This window comes from Saccopteryx bilineata, chromosome 9, assembly GCF_036850765.1.
Source record: "Saccopteryx bilineata isolate mSacBil1 chromosome 9, mSacBil1_pri_phased_curated, whole genome shotgun sequence".
Classification (NCBI taxonomy): domain Eukaryota; kingdom Metazoa; phylum Chordata; class Mammalia; order Chiroptera; family Emballonuridae; genus Saccopteryx; species Saccopteryx bilineata.
Window position 1 is genome coordinate 44605458 of NC_089498.1, and position 15557 is coordinate 44621014.

Consider the following 15557-nt stretch of genomic DNA (forward strand, 5'->3'; position numbering starts at 1 on the left):
CCTCAGGACTTTTGCATTTGACATTTCCTCTGCCTAGAACACTCTTCCTTCATATGCTTGCATGGCTTATCGTTTCATCTTTGGATATTTATTTATTGAGAGAGAGAGGGACAGACAGGAAAGGAGAAAGATGAGAAGCATCAATTCTTCATTGTAGCACCTTAGTTGTTCATTGATTGCTTTGTCCTATGTGCCTACACCGGGGGTGGGGGGCTGCTCCAGATGAGCCAGTGATCTTGGGCTCAAGCCAGCGACTTTGGGCTTCAAGCCAGTGACCTTGGGCTTCAAGCCAGTGCTATCTTTGGGCTCAAGCCAGTGACCATGGGTCTTGTCTATGATCCCACACTCAAGCCAGCAACCCCGCGCTCAAGCCGATGAGCCTGAACTTGGGTACCATATTACTTTTTTAAAAATAGCTTTTATTGGGATATAAATTACATAAAACTCACCCCTTTCAAATGTACAATTCACTGATCTTTAATAACTTTTTTTTTTTTTAAGATTTAGATTTTATAGAGAGGATAGAGAGAAACAGCAATTGGGGGTTAGAGGGGAGCAGGAAGTATCGACTCAGTTGCTTCCCATATGTGCCTTTACTGGGCAAGCCCAGAGTTTAGAACCAGCGACTTCAGCATTCCAGGTTGATGCTTTATACACTGTGTCACCACAGGTCAGGCAATCTTTAATATGAACTTTACCAAGTGGTGCAAATGCCTCCACAAATCCGTTTTAGAACATTTCCCCTCCACACCCCAATATCCCTCCTATCCATGTACAGTTAATCCCCACTCCCACTCAGCTCCCAGCAACCACTAACCCACTCTCTAATTGCCTCTGTGAGCACGTCACATGAACGCTGTCGCACAGCAATCTCCTGTTCCTGGCTCCTCTCACCTAGCGTGATTCTGAGGTCCACTCTGATGTAGCATGTGTCAGTTCATCCTTTTTGTTGTATAGATATATCACACTTTACCTAGCCATTCACCAGTGGGCATTTTAGTTTCCAGGGTTGTTTTTTTATTTTTATTTTATACATTCTACTTTGTATCCCTATAGAATGTCAATTCTAGGAGGCTGGAAATTCTGTTCACCTCTGTACCCCCAGCACTTCAACTGTGCTGGACACATAGTAGGTACTCGATAAATATATGTTGCTAGAATGAATGAGAATAAATATAACTTCAGAGAGTGGTAAGCAAGGGCTCTGCTGGCCACCAAGCAGGGGAGAGGTGATAGACTGACAGGGCCGTGTGGAACTAGCAGTCAGGGCAGGCTTCTCTAAGGAATGGGCTTTGGAGCAGAGACCTGAGTGCACAAGGCTGATGACTCCACGTTCATCTCATCCCCAGGCCCCGGACACCTGCCGCTGCCTGCTCACTGCTGTGGGTAGGTACAGGCTGCCCAGCTGCTGGTGGCTGGGCTGGAGGGAGACTCACAAGGACACAGACTGACAGTGAAGGGAGCAGATGGCTCAGCCGCAGCTCCTCCCTCAGCCTGGCCTGGGCCCAGCTCAGTGGGGGAGGGAAGACTGCCTTCCACTGGCTGCCCCTTTTCTGAGCACCTTCCAGGGTGAGATGGAGGGGCCAGGCACAACCTCAGCCGAGCCACACTGCCAGGGTGTGAATCTCAGCTCCAGTCTGTTCACTTGCCCCTCAGTTTTCTTATATCTAAAATAAGGATAGTAACTGTATGCCCCCATGTATAAGATGCACCTTAATTTGGGGGCCCGAAATTTGGAGGAAAGAACGTATTACATAATGTTACTGAACTCAAGTTTTATTCACCATAAAATTCATACAACTCCTCATCACTGTCAAAACTCCCATCCATTAGCTTGTCCTCATCTGTGTCTGATGACGAATCACTTGTCTTCAACAATGAGTGCAAAAAAACAGGAAATGCAAGTAAAAAAATCTACAACCACTGTATAAGACACATCCAGTTTTTAGACCCCAAATTTTTCAAAAAAAGGTGCAACTTATAAATGGGGGAATATGGTACCCTTTATCTTTAAAAGCCAAAACATTGTTTCATGAACTGTTTCAGGCACAGGTCTAGGAAACTAATCCCTCCGATTCTTTCCTTGAAGAATCACATGGTACCTATCATTTACAGATGAGAAAATGGAGGCCCAGGGAGGTGAAGCAACCTTCTCCAGATCACCGCCCTGTTAAGTAGCACGCTGGGCTTCAGATTCAGCGGGCTGGTTGCAAGCTCATGCTCTTCACTCTTTTAGACTGGTTTTCATCAGGCACACACATCTGTGAAGCTCTGGGAACACTGCCTGGCACACAATAAGCACAGGGAGTGATAGCTTTCTCCTGGCACACCACGGGGAGCCACCTTCCCTCTTGTTACTTCAAAAAGCAGCCATCTGACCCTTTCTGGGGAGCTGATGACAATTCTAGCCCCTCCATAGAAATCTGCAACTGCCCACCCAACCACCAACCCCATCTTTGTAGCTCCACCTCCCTCGCCAAGACTGGAGTGGGGGCAGGATTTCTTTTGTCCTGCAAACTGTCCACCCTCCCCTTGGCCACAGAGGGAGAGGGAAAGTTGGGCGGTGCTGGGGAGGGGCCGAGTCGGAGCTGAGAACTCGGAACAAAGGTCCGGTGGGAAACCTCAGCATTCCCTGAGCGGGCAGGTCCTGCTCCTTCCCTCCACCCTCACTCCCGACACACCTCTCGCCACGTAAAGTTCGACCCATGGCAGGTGTGCTCTTGGGAGCAGACATCTTGAAGTTCAGGGGACATTCGCTGTGCCAATCCATCCTCCTCTCCTCTCGGCAGCCCTGGAGTGCAGCTCCGAGCAGCCAGGTGAGCGACCCCAAGTACAGTGTCTGTCAGAAGCAGCGGCAGCTAACCCTCAGGTAAATTACCCCTCAGTCGGTACACCCTGCCAGGGGTGGGGCAGGTGGGGAGGGGTTAGGAGGAAGTGTGGCAGAGTGGCATGCTTTTGACCCCAGAGCCTGACGGGCCTCAAGCTTAGGCTCTCACCTAGGAGGGCCCTGGGCCTGACTCTGGTACACTTCCAGTTAGCACAGCCTCAGCCCCGGCAGCTCTAGCAGCTCCAGCAACTCGGACATGGAGGCAGAAGTAAACGGTCTGCCCCTCTTAAGTGGGTGCCCTGGTGCGCCAGGGCAGAGGCCAGCCTGGAACCTGGGCAACTCCGTCACCAAGGAACCCTCCCCTCTCCCACCCCCACTGCCCGCAGCCCCGCTCTGCAGGCTCAGACACACGGAGGTTTTGCCCGGCAGGTCAAGCTCAAGCTGAAAAAGAGGAAGAAGGCTTCCCACTGAGCGGCATAGGCTTGGCTCATTACACCTCTCGGCCTCCTAATGGCTTCCTGGTTGCAGGTAGTGGTGACCAACCCCCACCCGTTCCCCAGCCTGGCCCGCCCCCTGCCGGGCAGTCGCGCAGCCACCAAGGAGAGGTCACCCGCACTGGGCCCACCAGTTTATTGTTTCTGAAACAGAGGCCACCTGCTAGGGGGTGGCCAGTGCAGATGGGGAGCTCAGCACCTGAGTGGGGGGCAGGAGGGTTTCAGGCTGGGGGGGGGCACCTGGACCAAGCAAGCAGGAACTGGCAGGTGGTTGGGAGATGAGCCTCCAGGAGCAGCAGTTAGAGAAGGGCCGGCCGCCCTCACCGTACCAGATGGAAGGTGAGCCAGTACATGAGCAGAGGCTGTGCCGCCGCCACAGCCATGGTCAGGTACATGCGCAGCTGGTTCCGTGCCCCACGCACTGGGACTCCCTCAGCCGCAGCCTCCGCCAGGATCTTCAGCCGCAGGGTCCGGATCTGGGGCCAGTAAAGGTGACCCCTGAGTCCCTTCGGCCAGGTAGGTAGCCTGGATACTTTCAGTCCCTGCCCCCTGCAGCTTCCACTTTCTCCCTCCCTCCCTCCCTCCACAGGGGCAGCAGGGCTCAAGTCTCTGCTTCTGGGGCTCCTTGGCTTCCCCCAAAGCTAACAGATGCTCCTCCCCAGGCCTTGTGAGAAAATGTGAGCGTTCAAACCCAGACAGCCCCCTAGTGAGGTGAGGAACGGCACTGCAATTTCCCAGAACGGGGTGGCCAGGCTAGGCTCTGCTTGCTGTTTTCCACTGTGTTGCCCAAATAATAATTTTTAACACAAGCCAGAATGCCTTTTTAAAAATCTTGTAAATAATGACATCTAAGTCAAAGTTTCTCTGATGGTTAGATGTGGCCCACCAGCCACCGGTTTGTCCCTCTGCTCCTCGCACTGAGTCCTCCAAGTGTCCTCAGGCGCAGTCATCATCAGCCCCATTTTACAAAAGAGGAAACTGAAGTTGAAAAGGAAGTGATCTGCGTGGGATCCAGCGAAGCTTTTGGGGTCAGATCCAGGCCTAGTGGATGCTAGTGCTCTGAACCAGTACCTCCACTAACGGACCTCAAACAAGCTACTTTGGGGGTGTTGAAACTTTTTTCATCCTAAAGGAAATTCTAGCAGGAAAGCCCACCATGTAAGGAAGAGCGAGGTGAGAGTCAGCGCCCACCCACTCTAGCAGTCTGGCTGGCCCCTCTTCTTTCAGGCCCCAGATCGCACACCCCCTCTTCCAGGAAGCCCTCCTGACCCCCAGGCTGCAGCACCCACTCCAGGGCTCCTCAGTTCAGCAATGTAGCTCTGGTCTAAACTTCCCACTTGACATCCTCTGCTTGGATGCCTCCAGGGGACCCCAATTCTGCCCAAGAGGCCTGTTTCCTCCACCTCATGCTCCCCAGCTCACCATGAACACAAAGATTGACACACAGCACCAGCCCAGCACCAGGTAGTAGCCAATCTTCCCGAAGAGCAGGCCCATGAGGACCCCGCCAATCATCCTGGGGGAAAGAGAGGAAGGCTGGTCTGAGGAAGAGGCCCTGGGCTAGGGCTGGTAGTGGGGGAGATGGTGGTACTCACCCGACGTATTTGTAGCCCAAGAAGGCCACCAGGTCGATAGTGGTGAGGTCGGTGTTGACAGTGACCAGGTAGAGGCTGAGTAGGATGGCCAGCACCTCCAGTGTCAGCCAGGCTAACGCCGAGCTGGCCTGCAACCCCAGGAGGTCTGGGGAGAACCTGCCAGCACCCAAACTGTCATTCAATTGCCCTGCTCAGATCCTCCCTAAACATCCAGTTGGGGACAGCCTGTGTTGGGTGGGGCTGGAGACCCAGCAGTGATGAAGATGGATTTGGGCCCTATCCTCATGGAAGCACCATTCCAGGAACGGCAGACCTGTCTTTGGCGACAGTCTGGACATGTCAAGGCTGGGACTGGGGAAGCACAGGGCAGGGGAGGTGCCTGACCGAGTGGGGAGGAGTGTCAGGGCTTCCCAGGGGAGGGGGCACCGGCACTGAAGCCTGAGTGTAAGGAGCTGCTTGGGAAAGAAGAACCTGGTCTCTGTCATATCCCCAGCTCCTTAAAACTTATTTAAGTGACAATTATTTTCAGTGCCACAAAGGAAATGAACAGGAGCCTATGAGCAAGATGTGGGTGCGTGACCAGCCTTGGGGGATGGGAAGGCTTCTCTGAGGAAGTGACACTGGAGTGGTGACATCTTGGGTGAGCAAGTGCTCAGCGGGTGATGATGTAGGGAAGAACAGACTCCTGGGCAAAGGGAACTGGATGTGCAAAGGCCCTGGGATGGCAGTGCCAGGTGCTCTGGAGGATAGAGGGGACCAGAGTGCAGAGGGACAGAGAAAGGCCTCACAGCGCAGTGTGGAGCTAAGGAGCTAAGACTTGGTCTGGGGACAGGGGGAACTATGGACAAGTTCTGAGCAGGGTGGGACATGGCCAGGCCTGCCTCTCAGACAAGACCTTCCTGACTGCTGCTGGAGTTGGGGTGCAGGGGATGTGTGGGCTCAAGGAAGCCGGTTAGAAGAGGGTGAGGAAGAAGCTGAGTCTGGTGGTGGAGGCCAAGAGAAAAGCTGGGTTTAGAGCATTACCACCTAGCACAGGGTGCCACAAGTGGGTGGGAAAGAGCGAGACGCTGACAGCTAGCTGTCTTGGGCCAAATGGGAGCACAGTGAGGCTCTTCTGAGAGGGGGGACCAAGAGACACTCCTGACTGTCTCTCAGCCCCCCAAGCCCCATGCCACTCCACCCACTCAATTCCTTTCTTACCTATCCTGGGTCCCCAGTGCCAGGCCAGCCACCAAGATGTAAGTGATGAAAGCCATAGCTGTGGGAGGCAGACACACAGACACAGGTCAGAGGAAAAGGCCTGTCCCGGGCCTCCAGGCGCCAAACCCCTGTTCTTCCATGCCCACCCAGAGGGAGGAGGGTGAAACCTGGAATGTAGAGGTCAGGAGCGTTGACGTCAAAGCGGGGGGCTACTGGTGTGTCCTGCTGGTACTGCACCTCCCAGTCCTGTGGGGACAGTGGGGGGAGCAGACTGACCCTAGAGCTGGGCTTCCTCCACCCTGCTTCCAGGCCCTCTCGGCGCAAATCACCCACCCTGCCGCTCATGCTTGCCCCACCAGCCTCTGACTCCGCCCCGACCAACCGCCCCCTCCTCAGAGGCTGTCTCCCTCTCAGGCCAAGGTCACCCCAGTAGGGTGGTACTCTGACCTGGTGCAGGTAGGGGAAAAAGAGAAGGCCCAGCTTTTTGCCCACGTACAGGGTGTCCACAGCGAAGTAATACTTGAGCTTGGTGACGGGAATGAAGCGGTCAATCTGGGAAAGCAGAGCTCCACATGAAGCCCTGGCCCTGTGGTCCCAGCCTTCCCCCTACTCCCACCAGCCCAGCCCACTCACGTTCTTATCCACCAGCTCCTTGCCCTGTGCAGCCAGGCTGCTCCCATAGGCCATGGCCATGTTGGACACAGGATCAGCCAGGAAGGCAGTCTGGGGCAAGGCAGAGGCTGGAGGGTAGCCCAGACCGCTGGACCCGCGCTGGGCCCCATAGCCCTGGCTCTGGGCCGAACTCGTGTCATCAAAAAGCTGGTGGGGGTCAGCCATACCCAGCTGGGACACAGGGATCCTCCGCTTCGAGGCTGCAGGGGGAGAGAGATGGAAACCTCATTTATTCTGTGAGTGCACTGTCTCCCACCCTGCCACTGTGGGGCACTCGTTTTCACGTCAGAAGGGTCAGCCAGTTAAGTGCATCTATCCAAATAACAAGGATGATGACGTTGATAGCTACTACATACTGGGGCCTACTGTGCACAGAATCCTGTACTAAGCTTTTCATAAACAAGGCCTCTGCCTGTATCCCTCTTCCCTCACTCAGCTCCGGCCACATGGGCCTCAATGCTCACTGAGCACACAGGCATGCCCCCAACTCAAGGCTGCTGCACTGGCTGTTCCTCTGCTTGAATGCTCTTCCCAGGATGCCCTCTTGGCTCACTGACCTGGAAGTCTTGGCTCAGTGCAGGCTTGCCCCACTCCTGCCTATAACTGTGCCTCCCATGGTGGCATTCCCCAGCCCCCTTTCCTGCTTGTTTTATATCCACAGAACTCAGCACCAGCTGAGATACTAGAAGTTTTACTTTTGTTTCTTGTCTGTCCACAAAAACGTGAGTCCTCAAATGTGGAGATCTTTTGATCATGGCTAATCCTGTACATAGCACTTAACAGAAACCAGATGAATGAATCAGTGGCCGACCCCATTTTACAGATGTGGAAACCAAGGCCCAGGCAGGCTAAATGACCTGTGCAAAGTGCCAAACTGAGTGAGTGAAGAGCAGGAGTCTAATCCAAGTTGTCTAGTATTACTATAATTCAACACCAACTGAGCACTAGTTACAAATCAGGCCATGTTCTAAACACCAAAAGTTAACTCATTTAATCCTCACAACAACCTCTTTGTGTCGATGCTATTACCACCCCTATTTTATAGATGGGAAAAGTGAGGCCCAAAGAAGTTCAGGCCCTTGCCCGAAGTCATACAGACAGTATGAGGCAGAGCCAGGGTTCAAGTTTTTAAAAAAGGTCCCTCTGGTTTCATGTTGGGGGTGGGGGTGTGGAGAGAAGGAAGGACTCTGTTGGTGGTCCAGGTGGGAGACCAGGATGAAGGGTGGGCTCAGAGGGGAAAGGGACAGGGGATTCTGGTTAGATTTTGGAGGCAAGAGGGCAAGGACTTGCTGGAGGTATGCTTAGTTGCGCTGGGGTGAGGAACAGAAAGGAGACAGGAATATGGAGAGGGCCCATTTGAACCCAGCACTCTGGCTCCAGGGTCAGGTACTCCTAATCAATAAGTGATATCGCTGCAGCCATATTAACTGAGCTCCTATGTGCCAGGCGCCACTGTGGTCACAGGAACAGGTGGTAGTTTTACAATGGGATGGGGTAGGAGTCAAATGACCCGCATCATGAATTTCTCTAGGTCTTTTTTTTGTTTTTTGTTTTTTTCTGAAGTTGGAAACAGGGAGGCAGTCAGACAGACTCCCGCATGCGCCCGACCGGGATCCACCGGCATGCCCACCAGGGGGTGATGCTCTGCCCATCTGGGGCGTTGCTCTGTTGCAACCAGAGCCACCCTAGCGCCTGAGGCAGAGGCCATAGAGCCATTCTCAGCGCCTGGGCCAACTTTGCTCCAATGGAGCCTTGGCTGCAGGAGGGGAAGAGAGAGAGAGAAAGGAGAGGGGGAGGGGTGAAGAAGCTGATGGGCGCTTCTCCTGTGTGCCCTGGCCGGGAATCGAACCCAGGACTCCTGCACGCCAGGCCAATGCTCTACCACTGAGCCAACCGGCCAGGGCCCAACTTTCTTTAAGTCATAATTCTGTCCTCTGTAGAATGAGGTTAACAGTCCAAGGCGAAGTGACGCTCATAAACTGCTCAGTCCCTGACCTGGCACCCACTATCAATTACGAGCCCCTCAGCTCTTTCTCTCAATTCTGTAGCTAAAAAAACAACTCAGGTGTCCTCAATCCCAAAGCACCAGTGGTCCTGGCCCACTTGTCCTCAAACTCCACTTCTCTTTTCCCTCCTCCATTTCTGGCCTGAAGAGTCACTTCCTGGGAGCTTTGCTGTGAGCCCTTCCTCCCTTCCTGTCACCCCCCTCAGCCAGTGGCATTTGGGGTCTTACTCCCCCCAGCCTCCTGACGGCTCTGCACCACCAGGCTGAGGCTGTTATTCCTCTCCCTCCAACTCTCAAGTCCTTGCAGCACTGGACGCACTGCCCCAGATGCCAAACTCCAGCTCTGCTCTCTTGGCTTCCAAGACACTGTACTGTCCTTTTCTCTGTCCTGTCTGAGCCCTACAAACACCGATCAAGCACCCCTCTGTGTTAGGCTCTGCTGCAGGCAGCAGTGATCAAAAAGACAAAAACTTCTGCCTTTATGGAGTCGATGATCTCCCAATCTGTCCCTCAATCAATCAGTGACTTATTTCCAGCTTCCTGAAATTGTGTGACCCAATTTTCCACCCTTGCCCTGTCTCCTGCCTCTCACCGCAGGCAATCTCATGCACACCCACAGCTTTCAGAATGACAATGTGCCTTGGGCTCTGTCTCTAGTCACCACTTCTCTTCTATAGCCAGACCCAGGTGGGCCACTTCCTGGCAATGCCCCCTGGCTGCACCAGGGGCCTGACCTCAGTCTCCAAACCCGATTGCTCTTCTGCCTGGCATCCAACCAACCAATCGCTAATTCTCGCCCACTATGTCTCAATGTTACCTCTCCTGTTCAGACTGTGTCATTTTACACCTGACTTAAACGGCTTCCTTCTGGGTCCTCCTGTCCATTCTCAGCCAGTGAGCACCTTCTCTCCAGTGGGCACCCAAAATAATTTTTTTTTTCTAGAGGCAGAGAGTCAGAGAGGCACAGACAGACAGGAAGGGAGAGAGATGAGAAGCATCACTTTTTCATTGTGGCACTTTAGTTGTTCATTGATTGCTTTCCCATATGTGCCTTGACCATGGGGCTACAGCAGACCAAGTAACCCCCTTGCTCAAGCCAGCAACCTTGGGTCCAAGCTGGTGAGCTTTGCTCAAACCAGATGAGCCTGTGCTCAAGCTGGCCACCTCGGGGTCTCGAACCTGGGTCCTCCGTGTCCCAGTCCAACGCTCTATCCACCGGCTTTTGAACATGCAAGCCATCACCCTGGAACACCTTCCCATGATTAACAACTGCCAATGTAGCACTCAGGCCTCAGCTCAAATGTTTCCTTCTCAGATAGACCTTCCTTACTCCTCAATATAAAGCACTAACCCCACCTTGTTCTATCTCATAATATCCAGTGGTTCTTTTTTCATCTTCTGAGCACGTACAATTGCTAGATATATATTCAGTTGTCTACTTGATCACTGGCCTCCAATGCTTTTCTCTCTCACCACAAATCCCCTTCTCTGGGCTAATTCCTCATTATCAGATGTGTCTCTTCCAGGAGGCTTCACTGACACCTCCATCCCAGTTATAAGCACTCTGCAAACGCTGCTGTTCTCATCTAGCCTGTTCTGTCTCAGACAGGAACATGTCTGGGCACTGCTGTATCTCCAGCATCGCCCACCACAGGGACAGCCAAGCACCTTATTGATGGTTGAAGGGAGGAATAGTGCATCGCACCGCCTCCCTCAAAACAGAGGCCTCCTCAACACATCCTGGTCACGTTCTCAATTCTTTTATGGTCCTAATTAGGCTCTAAATTACCTGACTGACTTGTTTGTTTTTAAGTTTAGTGTCTGTCTTCCCACTAAGCTCTGCGCTGTAAGTTAACAAGGCCCAGTGCTATCTTGGCTACACTACCAGGTACTCACATTCCAGCACAAAGTCGGGCACAAGGCAGCCGAGGCAAGATATGTTCAGTGAGATACCAGCACTCACGGAGATGAAGAGGAATTTAGATACAAATTCACAAAGACGGAAAAAAGGAGATTAAAAGCCCAATAAACAGAGGTTCAAATCTTAAATGAGGGATAACCGGCCCTCTTGGCTCACGTAATGCAATGAACGCTGTCCTAAGGCATGGGCGATAGCCCATGGCCACGGACCGGGAAGGGGCAAGCTGATCTCTTACTGCACATCAATGAAAGTCGCGCTTTTCTGCCCTTCATACAATATCCCGCCCAAAGTTATTTTCTTCAAAAATAATTCCCTAAAGAATCGACTCCAACGTGCCCCCACCCGAAGCTGGCATCCCTACGTGATGCACACCTCTAAGCTCCAGATCCCTGACTTCGTGACCTCTGACCTGCAGCGACCTCGCCACGTAACCGCCCTCCCGCTCCTCTGCCGACCACGTACGCCACTTACGCTGCCGGGGCGTCCCCGCCGCCGCCAAACCTGACGGGTGCATCCTAAGGCGCTGCCGCCGACGCCCCGGCCACAATTCGAAATGTGCCCGCCGGGCTCCCGTAGCCACGTCCTACCGGCGACGCGACAACCAATGGGCGTTGCGATCTTTCAGAGGCTGCGCCCTCTCGTGGAGGCTTGGAGGAATTGGCAGTGAGTAAGAGACTAGGGTTGCAGGCCAGTGACGTAAGGCGAGTCAAACCCCGAGCGGCAGGAGGGCGGGGCAGGGAACAATCCTAGGAGTAGACGGTGTCGTGCACGATGGGAAATATAGGTGTTGAGCGAAGAGGCTGATGGGAAATGGAGTTTTCTATGGACAGATGGTCTAGAGACAGATTCTGGGAGCAAGCGGGAGCCAGGGAAGGGTGTGGAGCAGGGAAGGAAAAATCCATTTCTGTCCCTGGGGGCTAAGCGGAATGGTTCGTGTCCTGACCCTTATACAATTTTGGCAGGCCTTGAACGTTTAAAGTGAGAAAAGGACACTCCGCAAGTTAGGTGGGAAGAACCAAGGTGTCGCTGTCTTGGAAGGTATCTTTAGACATTTTCCCACAATATCATGAAAATGATTTGCTTTGCGACCTGTCTTTCCCAGCCCTCCAAAAACATGCTACATCCTCCAGCAACTCATACTACACTTAGGCATACCTGCAAGTGAGAAGCCCTGAGAATTAGGCTTCTTTAGTCTCTTCTCTCTTTGTCCCTCAGTCTCCCATGTATCTCACTCGGTCTCCTCCTTTCCCTCCCCCTCCGCTTCCCCTTTTCTGTCCCTCACTCTCCTTCACTTATCCCAGGCAAAGATAATGGTAGAAGTGACTTCTGGGCAGTGATAGCACTCCGGAAGGATGTCAGCAAATGCCTCCGTCACTGTGGCTTTCCCTTTCTTCCTCTGAGACATTGTCTTTTCTGGGAACCTTGAGGATTATTCTGGTCTCTAGTTATGAGGACTGGTTTAGTTGCAGGCTTTCTTTGTGAGGTGCCCCCATTCCTCTTCCGCACCTCTGGTTTAGGATCTGCCCCTTGGGCGCCACCACCATTTTCTCATCCTCAGCTTTCTCTCTTTTCTAAATTCTTCTGTGAATATGTTTTTATTAGTAAAGCAAGTACGTACTTTGGCTTTACATGAGTCACACATTACCAGGGTTTTTTGTGTATGCTTTTTTTTTTGTATTTTTCTGAAGCAAGAAGTGGGGAGGCAGAGACAGACTTCCACATGTGCCCAACCAGGATCCACCAGGCAAGCCCACTAGGGGCCATTGCTTCTTTGCAACCAGAGCTATTCTAGCACCTCAATGGAAGCCACGGAGCCATCCTCAGCACCCAGGCCGACTTTGCTCCAATGGAGCCTTGGCTGCAGGAGGGAAGACAGAGATAGAGAGAAAGGAAAGAGGGAGGGGTGGAAAAGCAGATGGGTGCTTCTCCTGTGTGCCCTGGCTGGGAATCAAACCTAGGACTTCCACATGCCGAGCGAACTGGCCAGGGCCTCCAGGTTTTTTGTTTGTTTGGTTTTTAAAGATGTTATTTATTGATTTTAGAGAGAGGAAAGAGAGAGAGAGAGAAAGGGGCTGGGGAAGAGCAGGAAGCACCAACTCATAGTTGCTTCTCGTATGTGCCTTGACTCAACAAGCCCAGGGTTTCAAACTGGTGACCTCAGCACTCCAGGTCCACACTTAACCACTGTGCCACCACAGGTCAGGCACATCTTACCAGTTTTGTGACTACTTGTTGGGCAAACAAGTGTGTTAGGCTTGCTCGCTTGTACTTTGCCTGATTGGTGCATGAGCACAGGGCAGCACTACCTGTTTATAGCCTATGTAAGGCTTTAGGTGCTTGCCTTGTGGGCGGCAGATTGTATATTGCACATTGCCTGCCGCCACTGGGAGGGGCCATTTTTGGCTACTGTTTGCCAGAGAAGGTTTTTTTCCCATCTGTTTGATCGTCAGCCCTGGCAGAGAGGAGCAGCTTTCCCTGCCTGCTTGCTCGTCTGCTGTTGCAAGGCTCTAATAAACAGAACGGGCCACAGTTTTCCGGCTCCACAGTTCCTTTACCGTTTGCCCGAATTCAATGTGAATCTGCATGGCCACAACCACTGGCTTTGCACTACTCCATTAAAAAAAAAATTTTTTTTTAAGATTTTATTTATTGATTTTACAGAGAGAGGAGAGAGAAGGGCAGGGAGCGAGAAGTATCAACTCATACCTGCTTCACTTTAATTGCAAATTGCTTCCTTGTCATATGTGCCTTGACTAGGCAAGCCCAGGACTTCAAATCAGCAACCTCAGCATTCCAGGTCAAGGATTTATCCACTGTGCCACCACAGGTCAGGCCTTTTTTTAAAATTTTATTTATTCATTTTTTTTCCATTTTTCTCCCAGTTTCTATTTTTAAAAATATTTTATTGATTTTTAGAGAGAGGGAGAGAGAGAGAGAGAGAGAGAGAGAAGGGGGAGGAGCAGGAAGCATCAACTCCCATATGTGCCTTGACCAGGCAAGCCCAAGGTTTCGAACCGGCAACCTCAGTGTTCCAGGTCGACGCTTTATCCCACTGCGCCACCACAGGTCAGGCTATTTATTCATTTTTATTGGAGAGAGAGAGAGAGAGAGAGAAGGAGAGAGAGAAAGAGAGAAGAGGGGAGGAGCAGGAACCATCAACTCCCATATGTGCCTTGACCAGGCAAGCCCAGGGTTTCGAACCGGCGACCTCAGCATTCCAGGTCGACACTTTATCCACTGCGCCACCACAGGTCAGGGCTTTTTTTTTTTTTTTTTTTTAACAGAGACAGAGTCAGAGAGAGGGATAGATAGGGACAGACAGACAGGAACGGAGAGAGATGAGAAGCATCAATCATCAGTTTTTCATTGCAACACCTTAGTTGTTCATTGATTGCTTTCTCATTTACTCCTTTAATGGAGGTATGGATCTGTGGTTCTGCTTGTAAAAGAAACCTTGGCTTGTCTGATCTGTGGTGGTGCAGTGGATAAAGTGTCGACCTGGAATGCTGAGGTTGCTGGTTGGAAACCCTGGGCTTGCCAGGTCAAGACATATGAGATGCAATCAATGAACAACTAAAGTGAAGCAACTATGAGTAGATACTTCTCACTCCCCCACCCTCTGTCTGTAAAATCCATAACTAAAAATCTAAGAAAGAAAGAAAGAAAGAAAGAAAGAAAGAAAGAAAGAGAGAGAGAAAGAAAGAACGAACAGCTCTGGCTCTCTGGCTGGTGGCTCAGTGGATAGAGTGTTGGCTGGGCCTATAGAGGTCCCGGGTTCGATTCCTGGTGAGGGCACACGGGAGAAGTGACCATCTGCTTCTCTTCCCCTCCCTCTCCCTCTTCTCTCCCGCTTCCCCTCCTGCAGCCAGTGGCTGGATTGGTTTGAACGTGGCCCCAGGAGCTGAGGAAAGCTCTGTTGGTCCCAGGCCCAGTCAGCCTCAGGCGCTAAATACAGCTCAGCACTGGAGCAACGCCTCAGATAGGGTGCTGAGTGGATCCCGGTCGGGTGGATCCTGGTCGAGGAGCATGTTGGAGTCTGCCTCACTGTCTCCCTCCAATCACCTAAAATAAATAAATAAATAAATAAATAATAAATGGAAAGGAAAAAAAGAAACCTTGGCTCATTTCTATTTATCCTTCATGTCTCACCTCAGATATCTCCTTCCTATAGAAGCTCTCTCCGGATCTCCCAAAAGCTGTGGCCGTTGGTCCTCTGGGCCACACAGTCCTTTAGGCATCTGCCATCCCATCCCTGGTCACTCTGCCTATGCTTCTGTCTGGACTGTCACTCTTTTGCCCCCTGAGGGCAGTTTCCAGAACTGTTTTTGGTCAGTGCTGTGTCACCAACATCACCCAGCAAAGCGCCCGGCACAAAGTGGACACTGAGCAAGCAAAGATCGGTGGAGATCTAAAGATCCCCGCTCTGTCCGTGAGGGCCCCTGTGGTGTCCTTCTTTGTGGATTAGGCCTCGCTCCCGGCGGACGCAACCCCACTCCAGAGCTCATGACTTGGCGAGTGGAAGGAGGACTGGATGTCAATTTGTCCCCTTGTCCCCTCAGCCACGCACCCTGATGCAGAGCACAACTTCGCAGTGGTGCGCGATGGCCTGGAGGACTTGGGGCGCGACTCCCCGGTCCGCAAGCGGAAAAGAGAGTTTAGATTCTCTCTGACCTGAGTGAGGAGTCGGCCTGGGAGGCAGCGAGGTTAGGGATGGAAGGAAAGGCAGAATGCCCCACTCTTTCTATCCCATTAGTCTCCTGGGCCCCGGAGCGCTGGGCACCACCCTCTCGGTATTAACACCTGGCGGTGGGCGTGCCTCAGTTTCCCGGAGGCGGGGCGCTTC

General features: G+C 52.4%; 1 protein-coding gene and 1 long non-coding RNA gene across 8 annotated transcripts; one reads left to right on the forward strand and one right to left on the reverse strand.

Moving 5' to 3' along the window:
- Positions 1–841: 841 nt before the first annotated feature.
- On the reverse strand, positions 842–11305 carry YIF1B (Yip1 interacting factor homolog B, membrane trafficking protein). Of its 7 annotated transcripts, XM_066242218.1 has the most exons (10): positions 11177–11305; positions 6750–6988; positions 6564–6668; positions 6284–6362; positions 6117–6174; positions 4917–5072; positions 4744–4837; positions 3651–3797; positions 2682–2839; positions 1783–2284 (listed from the first exon to the last, which is right to left on the reverse strand). In XM_066242218.1, the coding sequence occupies exons 1-10, from the start codon at positions 11226–11228 to the stop codon at positions 2248–2250; spliced, it is 1125 nt and encodes a 374-aa protein (XP_066098315.1). In that variant the 5' UTR covers positions 11229–11305; the 3' UTR covers positions 1783–2247. The 7 variants fall into 7 exon arrangements, with proteins under 7 accessions (XP_066098311.1, XP_066098313.1, XP_066098312.1 ...); XM_066242214.1 differs by having other exon boundaries at positions 842–2839; XM_066242216.1 differs by lacking the exon at positions 11177–11305 and adding an exon at positions 11087–11155 and having other exon boundaries at positions 842–2839.
- LOC136312608 (uncharacterized) lies at positions 5079–14807 on the forward strand. Its single transcript, XR_010727022.1, has 3 exons — positions 5079–5556; positions 11130–11377; positions 14580–14807. It is a non-coding gene; the product is annotated as an uncharacterized lncRNA (long non-coding RNA).
- Positions 14808–15557: the final 750 nt, after the last annotated feature.

Coding starts and splice junctions, on each gene's coding strand:
- YIF1B (XM_066242214.1), bottom strand. CDS start 11,228: ATGCACCCGTCAGGTTTGGCGGCGGCGGGGACGCCCCGGCAGCGTAAG. Junction 6,989..11,176: donor GCCCCGGCAGCGTAAGTGGC/GTACGTGGTCGG, acceptor CTCCCCCTGCAG/CCTCGAAGCGGAGGATCCCT. Junction 3,798..4,743: donor TGTCAATCTTTGTGTTCATG/GTGAGCTGGGGA, acceptor TACTGGCCCCAG/ATCCGGACCCTGCGGCTGAA.